At 27.3% G+C, this 12,157-nt stretch overlaps 1 protein-coding gene across 1 annotated transcript; it reads left to right on the top strand.

The window, feature by feature from the left end:
- Window positions 1-4,312: 4,312 nt before the first annotated feature.
- On the top strand, window positions 4,313-6,784 carry LOC115700384 (homeobox-leucine zipper protein HAT7). Its single transcript, XM_030627943.2, has 3 exons — window positions 4,313-4,791; window positions 4,874-5,388; window positions 6,004-6,784. The coding sequence occupies exons 1-3, from the start codon at window positions 4,719-4,721 to the stop codon at window positions 6,544-6,546; spliced, it is 1,131 nt and encodes a 376-aa protein (XP_030483803.2). The 5' UTR covers window positions 4,313-4,718; the 3' UTR covers window positions 6,547-6,784.
- Window positions 6,785-12,157: the final 5,373 nt, after the last annotated feature.

Here is a 12,157-nt window from a genome sequence, read left to right as displayed (position 1 = left end):
TAAAGAAAATATTTAAAGTGTAGTTACAAATGGATTTGACTTTTAAGAGTTTTAAAAACCTTTACCAATTAAATTTAAATAGGGACCCCAAAATTTAATTTTGGTTAAGGTCCCATATACTTTGGTTTGCTTTGTGTATATGCATGTGTGGAGAGAATGGCTTAGTTGATCATCGATCTTCTTCTAACAAATATAGTGCAAATATATATACTTATCTATATATATATATATATATGTCCCCAAAAATGCAAATTGATGTGTTAATTCAAGGGGAAAAAACAAAAGAAAAAGATGTTAGCTATAGTTACATTTGGTAGAAGATTAGATGAATTTTAGAACCCCTTTTATGGGAGAGCGTCTAGCTATGACTCGCCAAAAAAGAAAAGGAATTAGCCCCATTAATCTAGTTGAGTAAAAGGGGGACTAGCTAGCTATATTTATATATATTTGAAAAGAGACCTTTCTAGCTAGTTTCTGTATTGATGATAAAAGTTGGAACAAATTTTGTCTCGTACACAAGTCCCCTTCTGGCCTTGACTGTCCTTTTCCTGAGCAAGTTGAATAATTAGAAGGAAAACCCAATAAAAATCCAACCATATACCTAAAAGCCCCATCTCTAATAACCCAACTAAACCATTCTTCTTCTACTCTTCTATTACTACTAATATTAACTAGTGGAACAAAATTACCAACTAATATATTTATATATATAGTAATAATTATAACACGTACTGTTGGGTTTCTAATTATATATATAGCCGCCGGATGCTATGGTTAAAACCTATGTAGATCGTTTGTTGACAACTAATAGTAAGATCAATAGATCATAGCTAGGTGGAGTTGTTCTTAGGGCCCAACTAGTCAAGAGATTCCAAAGTTATTTGTTTTCTTTTGAAAAATACAAATAATTTTTAGTTTTATTAAAATTTAATAGCCCACAAATTTTTCAGGATAATTAAGTTGTGGGTTTCATATAATTTAATTTAATAATTATTTATAAGGGGTCACTATTAAGTGATGTTAAACACCATTAATGAGTAATAATAATGGTATAATATATATTTAGTTTTATATATACAAGTGTAGTAGTAGTACTATAGCACCCTATACATAAAAAAAAAAGGAAAAAGAAAAAAGAAGAAGAAGAAGAAGAAGAGATTTTTAATTAAAAGAGAAAGTTTTGTGGTTGAAGAATCTCTATCAGAGAGAGAGAGAAGAATTTGTAGAAGCAGGGCACATGGGAGCAGGAGGCCATGTGGGAGAAGATTCAGACCCACTTTTTTTGTTTTAATTTAATTTAATTTAATTTTTATATATTTGAGCAACAAGGAATATAACATGGATCCACCCCCTATTTTGTAGGGGTACCCTCTTTTATGAGCTCTAATCTTGTAATAAAGCATGTGAAGGAGCTTTGTTGTAGGGCAGCCTAAAAGAGTCAGAACCAAATTTAGTAGGACCCTCCAATCCTCATCATCTATTTCCACCCACACACACATATAAATTGTTATGAGAATTGGGTCTCTCAGTTCCCTTGGATACACTTGCTCTACAAAAGTGAAAGCAACTAATGATTTCTCCATCAATACATAAATGACAACACATATACCATCCTTCCAAATACTTTCCTTTTCAATAACCCTCTCTCTCTCTCTCCTCATAGTATAAGAGAAAGAGAGAGAAAGCTCACTTTAGGGTAAGGAGAGGGATCAGAGGAAGGATGATGCCCTAGTTGGGAGAAAAAAATTGTTCTTTTTTAGACTGTTTGTCAGTACATGATCCTTCCCAACCATAATGTTTTTTACCCACCAACTAGTTAAAATTCGTACGTTAAAAGTTATCTTAATTTTTCTCAAGTAATAATCTTATATATACTACGTAGTACATGTACACACAACACATAATAATTTTAGTTCTTTTTCGATTTCTAATAATGACCAATAATTAGATTCCTTTATTTTCAATTTCTACTATATGTAATATATATCCCCGCGGTGTTGAAAAACATTTTGAAGGAATTTGACTTTAATTAACAATTTTTTTTTATGTTCATAAAGTAATGATGATTAGTGTGACTTAGTTATAATAAAAAGAAATGTCAAGTAATTAAAATAAGAAGTTATTAGTAATTAAAAGCAATTAATTAAATATTGTATAATTATATTATGCTATATTAAAGATTCGATTTCGTTTGCATGTAATAATATTGTTATGATCATTTATAAGATTCAAATATGTAATATGATTATTATTTAAGTTTCATTTTGGGAAACATATAAACTATCTGTCAAGTTAGAGAGATGGAGATTTGATCCAAACAATAATTTGAATAATATTAATTGTTATGATTAATTAGTTATTAATTAAGCTATATAGTGGCACAATCACATTATTTATAGATATATAAATCTGATCAATTCATTAAATATAAGAAGAATATTCATTAGCTAGCCTAGCCTAGCTAGCTAGCTAATATATATATAGTCTTATAATTATGAAAAGGTTATTAGATTAGATACAATATTTTTCTTGGATAGATGCTCAATATTTACTCCTAATGGTTAAATTTGATATTATAACTAATCTAAGGTCCAACAAGGAGACACACATCCATACATCTATGTTATATAAATTAACTTTTTTTTTTTTTATATATACAAAAATAACCAAAATTCTCCAGCAAATGCCAGACACACACACATTAATAAATTAATAGAATATAATGGAAGGTCCACCCAATGAATATATAATTTAAATAAAATAAATAAATAAGAGTGATGAGAGGGGAAGGAGGGAGACATGTTGATGAGCTAATTGTGTATTGTATTTTATCTCCTTGGATTCTGGATTTTCCATGTTGCCAAGTTTCCTCGTCACACATGGATATGTAAATTATGCATTGGAATTTGGAAAAATGACACTTTGATTGCAAATTGAGAGCTGTTTCGAAATCAATATATATATGTTTTAATTAATTGGGTCGACTACTCCATCCATTGATGGATCCAAACATCCTCTCAATTTGGGTGATACAATAAATTAAATTCATTTACTTGTGCACAAAAAACAATATATACATGATCAGTACTGAACCTCTCATTTCAGTACCATTAATATACCTTATTACATGTATATATACGTACGTTCTTGAAAAATGTAATATACTTATATGCATAATAATTAAATTAATTATAACATGTCCAAGGTATCACACTCGATCGCTACTTAATTAACATTCTTTAAATTATTAATTTGTTTTAAATTAATAAAAGAGACCAATATATATAAGTAAGAAATAACTTATATATATAATTAATAAATTGAACATGGTTTTCAGTGCTGGAAAAATTTGGGTTATATTATTTAAAACCAAATATAACCTGAGCTCAGCTGATTCGCAAATCCCATATTAGTTATAGTTTATTTCATATATACATGTTATTAATAAATAGAGTTAGAAAGAGATAGTCATGTGTATTTAATTAATTTCTATTAATATAATTATATCATATTGTTATTTCACTTCTCAAGATATTTAATTTAATATTACATCATACAGTTGATTAGTAATTTTTCATATTATTTATTAAAAGTAAGTGTTAAATATTACAACTTTTTACTCAATCTCCGCACCAGAAAATACATACACAAATTTTTCCTATAAATTTTAAAAAAATTATGAATAGTACAATTTTTTTTTAAGGTAAATAGTTTACCGTGTCAAAAACAAGTTTAAAGTATTTTGAACACGTATGCTATATTAAAATATGAAAAATTCTGTTATTGATACTATAAATTATTTAAAAATCTTAAAAAAAAATTATAGGAATAATAATATTATAACTATAACAAACGTAAAGAAATTTTTTTTAAAAAAAATTCCGACATAATAGTTTGAATGCAGAGGTTGAGAAAAGAAAGTATAATTAACACTCATCTTTATTAAATTAAAATGTCACTACAAAAAACTGCTACTTTTAGTGACAACTTTTAGTCACAACAAAATGTTACTTGTGACTAAAACATAGTATTTAGTTACAAGTTGTCACTAATTTAAAAATACATTAAGTCACAACAAATTGTAATTTTTGTGATTAGTACTTTTAGCCACGGATCTTTTAGTCACAACATAAGAATAATATTTTATAATTAGTTATAATTTTTTTTCACTTTTAGTCACAAGTTTTGTTATAACTAAAAGTAAGATTTATTGTAATGTATATAAAACTTAATATTAAAACACACCCACAATTTGCTATGTTGTTATCTTTTATATAGTACTTGACACCTTCGCATAACATTTCTCTTAATAAATAGAGTGAGAATAGAAAGAGATAGTGTGAATATAATTTGTATTATTTAAAAGAGAGAGAGAGAGGGTTTAGTGGAGCCATGGTATGTATGTATGTGTAGTGTTATGATATGGATCTTTAATTTTCTTTCTCTCACCTAAAGTTGGCTGTCTTTCAGTAGACGTCTCTGCACCCATATTAACCCATCCTCATCTTTCTCTCCTTTCTGAAAATCCTGTCACAAACACCATCAAAGTGAGAGCCAGGCCATCATCCCACACCCCAATTCTTAAATTCCTATAAACAAAACCCCTCTACTTATAACATCTCATATATATCAAATCTCTCTCTTCCTCATCTTTCTCTCCCCATATCTATAGTACTACTACTACTACTACTGTTGTAGTATATATGTGCCATTGACATATGGCTTACCCACCTCACAGTTTCATCTTCCAATCTCACCAAGAAGTAGATCATCATCACCCCCACTTCCATGGTAATTAACTATATATATTCCTTGTCTTCATCTATTGATTATTATATTTGTTAATAATCATAATTATGTGATTTGATTACAGGTGGTATTAATACTAATAATAATAATAATCAGCAACAGCAGCAGCAGCAGCAGCAACAGGCAGCATTCATGATGAAGAGATCACTTTCTTTTTCAGGTGTTGATGATCATCATCATCATCAAAACATTAATACTAATAATAATAGTAATAAATGTAATAATAATGAAGATTTGTTAATGTTGCATGGTGGGGGTTGTGGTGGTGGTGGTGAGGATGAGTTGTCTGATGATGGATCCCAACTTGGAGAGAAGAAAAAAAGGTTGAATCTTGAACAAGTTAAGACACTTGAGAAGAGTTTTGAGATGGGGAATAAGCTTGAGCCTGAGAGAAAAATGCAACTGGCTAAGGCTTTGGGTCTTCAGCCTAGGCAAGTTGCTATTTGGTTTCAGAACAGAAGAGCCAGGTGGAAGACAAAACAACTTGAGAGAGATTATGATGTTTTGAAGAAACAGTTTGATCTTCTTAAGGCTGATAATGATTCTCTCCAAGATCAGAATAACAAACTTCACCAACAGGTAATAATAACATTAATAATTAATCATTTTATTAATTTTAATTTTAATTTAATATAATTCATCATCATCAAATCTGGTAATTAAATTGGGATTCCACCCACTTGAGTTGTTCATCATCTTTTTATTGAGTACTGATAATTTTATTGATGATAAATTCATCATCAAATTTGGTAAATACATTTTTGAGTTACACAAACAAACTGGGATTCGATCCACTCAAAGTAGTTAATCTTGGAATTTTGATGCATAGTTTAGTATATTTGATTAGGCCATTATATAAATAAACACCAACTAACTACATGGCACATGTATATGTATGATTAAATATACATACTTTTTAATTAGATGGGAAATTTAATGTAATTAAACATACCTAATTCTAGAAAATATGGCTGCACCATATGGAGTCCGTGAATCTATTGTATGTATTTTTTTTACCCTTAATTTTAATTTCTCTTATTTATATATTTAGAATTATATAGTGTCAGTAGTTTGATGTGCATCTGATCAGAGGAATACAAATATGTTATTATTTAATTAATCTAGTGGCTTTCTCAACTAGATAGTTTCTTAATAATTAATAATATTAATTGGATTGAAATATATATATCACAGTTATCATCATTGAAAGGTAGCAATGATCATCATCATCAACATCAACAACAACAACAACACCATGATCAATATGAAAACTTTAAGAAGGAAGCAGCTGATCAAGGGTCATGGAGTAATGGAAGTAGTGACCAAAACAGTTCAGATGTCAACTTAGATATTTCAAGGCCACCATTAATAAACACTACTACTAATACAGCTACTACAACTACTACTTCATCAGCTAATTCTTCTCAACTAGTACAAAACCTTTTCCCTTCAACTCTTAGACCATCTTCCATAACTCAACTTCTCCAAGGCTCATCATCAAGGTCAGATTTCCTCAATAATAAGCACCACTCTGCTGCACCTCCTCCTCCTCATCATCAACATCATCACCATCAAATGGTGCAATCCGAAGAAAGCTTTTGCAACTTGTTTGTCAATAACAACAATTCTGCTGCTGCAGCCGCGACTGCAGCAGATTCTGCCACGGCCGCAGCCGGGGTTGATGATCAACAACCTAGCTTCTGGCCGTGGCCAGAACAGCATAATTATTTTCAGTGAAGAATTGAAAATGAACAAAAAAAAATAATATTCCACAATATATATTTTGATGATGAATTATTTTTCTTTTGTAGCAAATCATGAAGACACACTACTGATCATCATCATCATATTTTCTTTCTTTCTTTCTTTCTTTTGGGTATAATGCATGATGAATTTGAATTAATTTTTCATGTTTTTTGGCTGTAGAGATATTTGATGTATAGAGCTTTCATCAAGTCATGATCATATTTTGTTATTTCCTTTTTTTTTCATTATTAATTTATGTTTAAATTTTATCATCAGTTGGGGGCTGTAAATGGGTCTTATATATTATATATATTGGTGAAAAATGGCAATTTTTAGTTAAGAAATCATGTGCTTCTGATCAGTGAATCAGTAGAATTGATCTTCTAGAGCTGGCATACATACATATACATATATATATATTCATATATAAATATCTATATAGTTAGCTAGCTAGCATGCATGGCCAAGAATATATATATATATATAAGGACTAATAATTCTCTGTTGATTTGTATTAAGTTTGAGAAATTTAAGGTGTAGAATACTGTAGCTAGATCAAGTGAGATGGTGATGATATATTATAATTGGGGTTATTGAAAGGAGTATATATATACATATTTATATATATTGAAACTATAGTATAAATGTACTGTATGAAAATGATGGGTGGTGAGAGAGAGAGAGAGATATTCTGAGCACACATTCCAAGAGGAAAGAAGCCAAAGAGATGGGAGGAGAGTACTGTGGAGAGAAAGAATACAAAACAAGTGTTAGGAAATGGTCATAGTTTTGAGTTTTGAAGGTGACGTATCCTAATTATAATATATGATATGTTCATCTGATTCATCTAATAACTATATATATATATATATAAATCTCCATCTCTTTCCATGTGATTTACTGCCAAACTTTATTCTACTATGCCATATTTTTTACAGGAGAAGAAAGTACTGACTTCATGATCAGTTAAATTTCATTTACGTATTTATATATAGAATATTATTATATAGATGCCTTTTTCTGATCTTTCATATCACTTGGCTCAGGAAACTAATAATTAATGTCGTTTATTGTATATATACAAAACAAAACTACCAATAATTGTAATCAATTTTGAGGGCCTAATAGTACGAACTAAAAGTAGGGCTATTTACAAAAATATGGGAAAATAAAGATAAGTTTTGATATATATGGCATAAAAACTTAATTACACTAAATATGACATTTTTTAAAAAAACTTACAAATATGGGAAAAAGTCTTGAGTAATGCCATAAAAAACTTAAAATTTGTGTTTCTTTTTATTTATTTTTTCTTTTTTAAAAAAATAAAATACTAAAATAAATAAAAAATGATCTCAACTATAGATATTATTTTTTTTTTACAGAAATTAAACTTGTTTTTTTTTTATTATTTAAACTACTATTTTTTTTCTTTGTTTTTTTGTTAAGAACTAATTATTTCATTAAAAGCAACAGAAAAAAAAAAAAAAAACCAGTTTCATCAACATCATCCTGAAGAAAAAACAATATAAAAAATTATAATCTAAAGATAATATAAACTTTAAAAATCAATTTCATCAACATTGAAAGAAACTATTAATTTCATTAAAAGAATAAAAAAAATAATTTCATTATGTTATTAGAATTTTTTTTCAAGTTACTTTTTTATTATTTTGTTTCTAGGTTGGAAACTTACACTTATATTTTGTTATTAAATTATTGGTAGGCATTATGTGTTGTTTTGATTATATTTGTGATTAGTATTTTTTTTTTTTTTGTATATTTGTGTGTGTGTATGTTTTTATTTGATTGTCTGATGAAACTGGTTTCAATTAACTTTATTATTAACATTTGTATTTTGTTATGATTTTTAATAACGTCAAAACTGGTTTCACATGTCGAAACTGGTTTCACATGTTTTAACTATTCTGTAATGGGGTTGCTCAATTTTTATGATATTATTATATATTTTTTCGTTTGTATAAAACCAGTTTTATTATTTGTATGATATTTGAACAACAATTTTTATTTTATTTTAATTAATCAGTTTCTGACATACATATTATTTTATTATTTTCATAACTGGTTTTTTTAAGTAATTAATTTTTTTTATTGTTGTTCATAATTGAGTTTTATTCAATTTTTTATTAATTTATCTCAAGAAACTGGTTTTTATTTGTTTGTTTTTATTTTGGTTGTTTTACTAACTGGTTTCTCACATTCCACTGTTTTTTTTTTTTGTTATTCTTTTATGGTTTTTATTGCACTTTTGTCTCTTTAATTTTCTTTGTTTCTTTTTTTTTCTCTTTTGATTTTAATTTGTGATTCTCTTTGTTATATTTGCTGCATATTGTATGTTTAAATTAACTCTAATTTTTGAGCAAGCAAATAAAAAATTAAATGCCAAAATAAAGAATGAAGTTAGAAGTTTGATTATTAGGTATTGATATAAATTTTATATGTTCGAAATTGGTTTTTAAATTTAGTATCGTTAATTTGTAAAAGTTTAGTTATTAGGCATTGTGTATTTTTTATTATGTTATTGTTGAAACTATTTTTTTTTTTTTTTTGCATCTTTTAATGAAATAATTCGTTTATTTTAATATTGATGAAACTGGTTTTTAAAGTTAGTATCGTCTTTAGATTGTAATTTTTTTCATTATCTTGTTGATGAAACTATTTTTTGTATTCTTTAAATGAAATTATTAGTTTCTTTCAGTGTTGATGAAACTAGTTTTTAAAGTTTGGATTCTTTTTAGATTATGATTTTTTATATTTTTTTTTTCAGGATGATACTGATGAAACTGATTTTTTTTTTTTCTGCTGTTTTTAATGGAATAATTAGTTTTTAACAAAAAAAAAACGAATAGTAGATTAAATAAAAAAACAAGTTTAATTTTTGTAAAAAAAAAATGAAATATAAAAATGTACACTTATTATATATATTAAGAGAAAAAAATTAGGTTGAGAAAAAAATTGAAAAAAAAAAGAGAGACACAAAGAGAAATTAGAAAAAAAAATAGAGAGAGATAAGCGAAAGAAAGAAAAAAAAAAGTAGCAACTTACTTAAAAGTTGAAAAGAAAAAAGAGAGCCAAAATTGACTAAAAAATATATAAAAAAGACAAAAAAAAAACTTTTTGAAGTTTCAATAAGTAAAAAAGAAAAAAAAAATTAATAAAAGTATAAAAGTAAAATGTTCTTGTCAAATTAAAAATGTAATGTTTGAAAAAAAATGTAGTATTTGGTGTAAATTTTTCAAATAAAAAGAAACCCTAAAATGTAAGTGTAAAATAAATTAAAAAAATAAATAAAACTAATTAAGCTAAAAACAAAAACATAAAATATGGGATTGGATAATAAGTTTATAAAAATATGGCATATCAAATACCATAAAAAACTTAAATGTGAAAAAATGCCATAGAAAAGTGGCAAACCTAAAAATGCCATATTTTTCTAACTTTGTTATGAAATCCCATATTTCATGTAATTTTCACCTAAAAGTATATGTATGTAGAATTAATGTAAAGAAATTGTTTGGGCTTAATTATTTTTAATGTTTTATTAAAATATGGAGTGATGGGTAGTTTTTTTTTTTTTTTGGTAGGTTTTGGCCTATGTAGTGTAACTTAATTAGCAATTAGCATATATGTGAACTATAGTTGAAGTGGTGTGTTTTTTTTTTCTTTTTCAATGGCTAATTATGATTTTTGTCTTCTGAATTTTAACATTATTAAATCATGCCCTTTTAACTTTTAAGGTCGTTAAAAATGTTTCTTGAACTATTGAGATTGTTGGATTTAAGGACTTTTGTCTAATTTCATTCAATTTTACTATTTCAGTGATTGTTTATATACTAAACCATGCTCCCCAGATTTTAATATCTACTAAATTATGCCCCTCAAACTTTGATATATACTAAATTATATGGCCCTTAGACTTTCATCCATGTTAGACTTTTTTTTTTAAAATTAGAAAACAAAATCCTTAAATCCAACTATCTCAATAGTTCATGGGGTATTTTTAACGACTTTAAAAGTTCAGGGGGCATGATTTGGTATATGTCAAAGTTCAGGAGGCAAAAATCCTAATTAGTCTTTTTCTAATTAACTAATATTGATGGGTAAATTCAGTCTAATTTGAGTTTCGTTGCTAGGTCCCTTTATCTAACCCTATAAATAGGGCTGAACATTTATACTTGGAAAATTTGGCCGACTCGAACCTAGAAAAACTTGAAAAAATAGGTTTAGAAAATTATAGGCAAGTTCAGATAAAACTTGGTTAAACACGATCGGCCACAATCTATTTTTTTTATGACCTAACACGATAAGACTTGTATTTTTACAAGCTTTTTAAATATAAATACCCCAATTTGACACAAATGTATCTACACTTGTGGGCATATTGTTAATTTTTAGGATCTGACTTAAAAAAATAATTATAATTATAATAATTGCCATTTAATTAATTAATTACTTATATGGTTATAATAATAATAATAATAATAATAATAATAATAATAATGGTTGTTTTAACTGTGTAGTTTTATCTGTCAGGACGGATGTACACATTGGGTTATAGTGGCTCTGGCCTTCTTTATTTTTAACAAAATCATACATACTAATATTGATATATAATGAAAAGTTACAATATAATATTATGTACTCTACACAGTTAAAAATAATAAAAAATTCAGTTGTAAAATCAAAGCAAAATTTATAGGTAAAAATATAATTGATCATTTGATTGTGCATTTCAAAAGGGTAAAAAAAAAAATATATTAATATAAATAATAAATAATAAAACATAAATTTTATTTTTTAACAAATAAAATATATTAATATATTAGTTAAAATCATTGTGTATATAAATATTTTTTTAAAAGTCAATACTATGTAATTTTTAAAATAAAAAAAGTAAATTCCATATACATATAAGTGTGGTCCTTTATTAATATAATTAATCAATAAATATTTATAAAACTTTTGAATTAAAATTTAGAGAATAACACTAAGACTACTAATGAATATAGTCACTATTATCTTGTGTTGACCGAGATTTTCGGCAACTAATAAAATACGAATATAATAGTGAGCTATAAGAAAGCGAGATGAAGACTTTTTATGTGGTTGGGGCGTTAATGAGCCTTAGTCCACGAGCCACTGATATTTATGGATGTCTTTAATACAGATCTTACACTTGGGAGAATATTTCTCTCTTTACTACAAAGAATGTTCTTGGTGAGTTTTTTCTCTGTTTGCTCTTAAGCAGCCAAGATTCTCCGACCCCCTTAAATGAGCTTTGAGGGGGTATTTATAGTGTTTTAGAGGGGCAATCCCTAGAATTGTACTTACACATGTGTCTGTAAGTATCCATAAAATTGGGCATTTCCGATGAATATACCATGGGTGATGCATGGTCAAATCCCTAGGTGCTGTAGGGTTTTTATGGAGAATGTCCTTTTTGTCTTATGATTGACGTGACTCTTCGCAGAGTAGCCGTCGCTAGACTTAAATGATCATTACTGTAGCGCTGCTGTTTGGGGGATGTGCCGTCAGACTTTATTGCGTGTACAGTCCCAACACGCTTCCTCCCATGCAGCAT

The sequence above is a fragment of the Cannabis sativa genome, chromosome 8 (genome assembly GCF_029168945.1).
Source record: "Cannabis sativa cultivar Pink pepper isolate KNU-18-1 chromosome 8, ASM2916894v1, whole genome shotgun sequence".
Lineage (NCBI taxonomy): Eukaryota > Viridiplantae > Streptophyta > Magnoliopsida > Rosales > Cannabaceae > Cannabis > Cannabis sativa.
Note: the sequence above shows the minus strand (reverse complement) of the source record. Positions and strands in the feature narration are given on the sequence as shown.

Bases quoted from the DNA above. Each gene is read 5' to 3' on its own strand.
- LOC115700384 (XM_030627943.2), top strand. From the start codon at position 4,719: ATGGCTTACCCACCTCACAGTTTCATCTTCCAATCTCACCAAGAAGTA. The intron at 4,792-4,873 runs GTAATTAACTAT...ATTTGATTACAG, and splicing joins TCATCACCCCCACTTCCATG to GTGGTATTAATACTAATAAT. The intron at 5,389-6,003 runs GTAATAATAACA...TATATATCACAG, and splicing joins ATAACAAACTTCACCAACAG to TTATCATCATTGAAAGGTAG.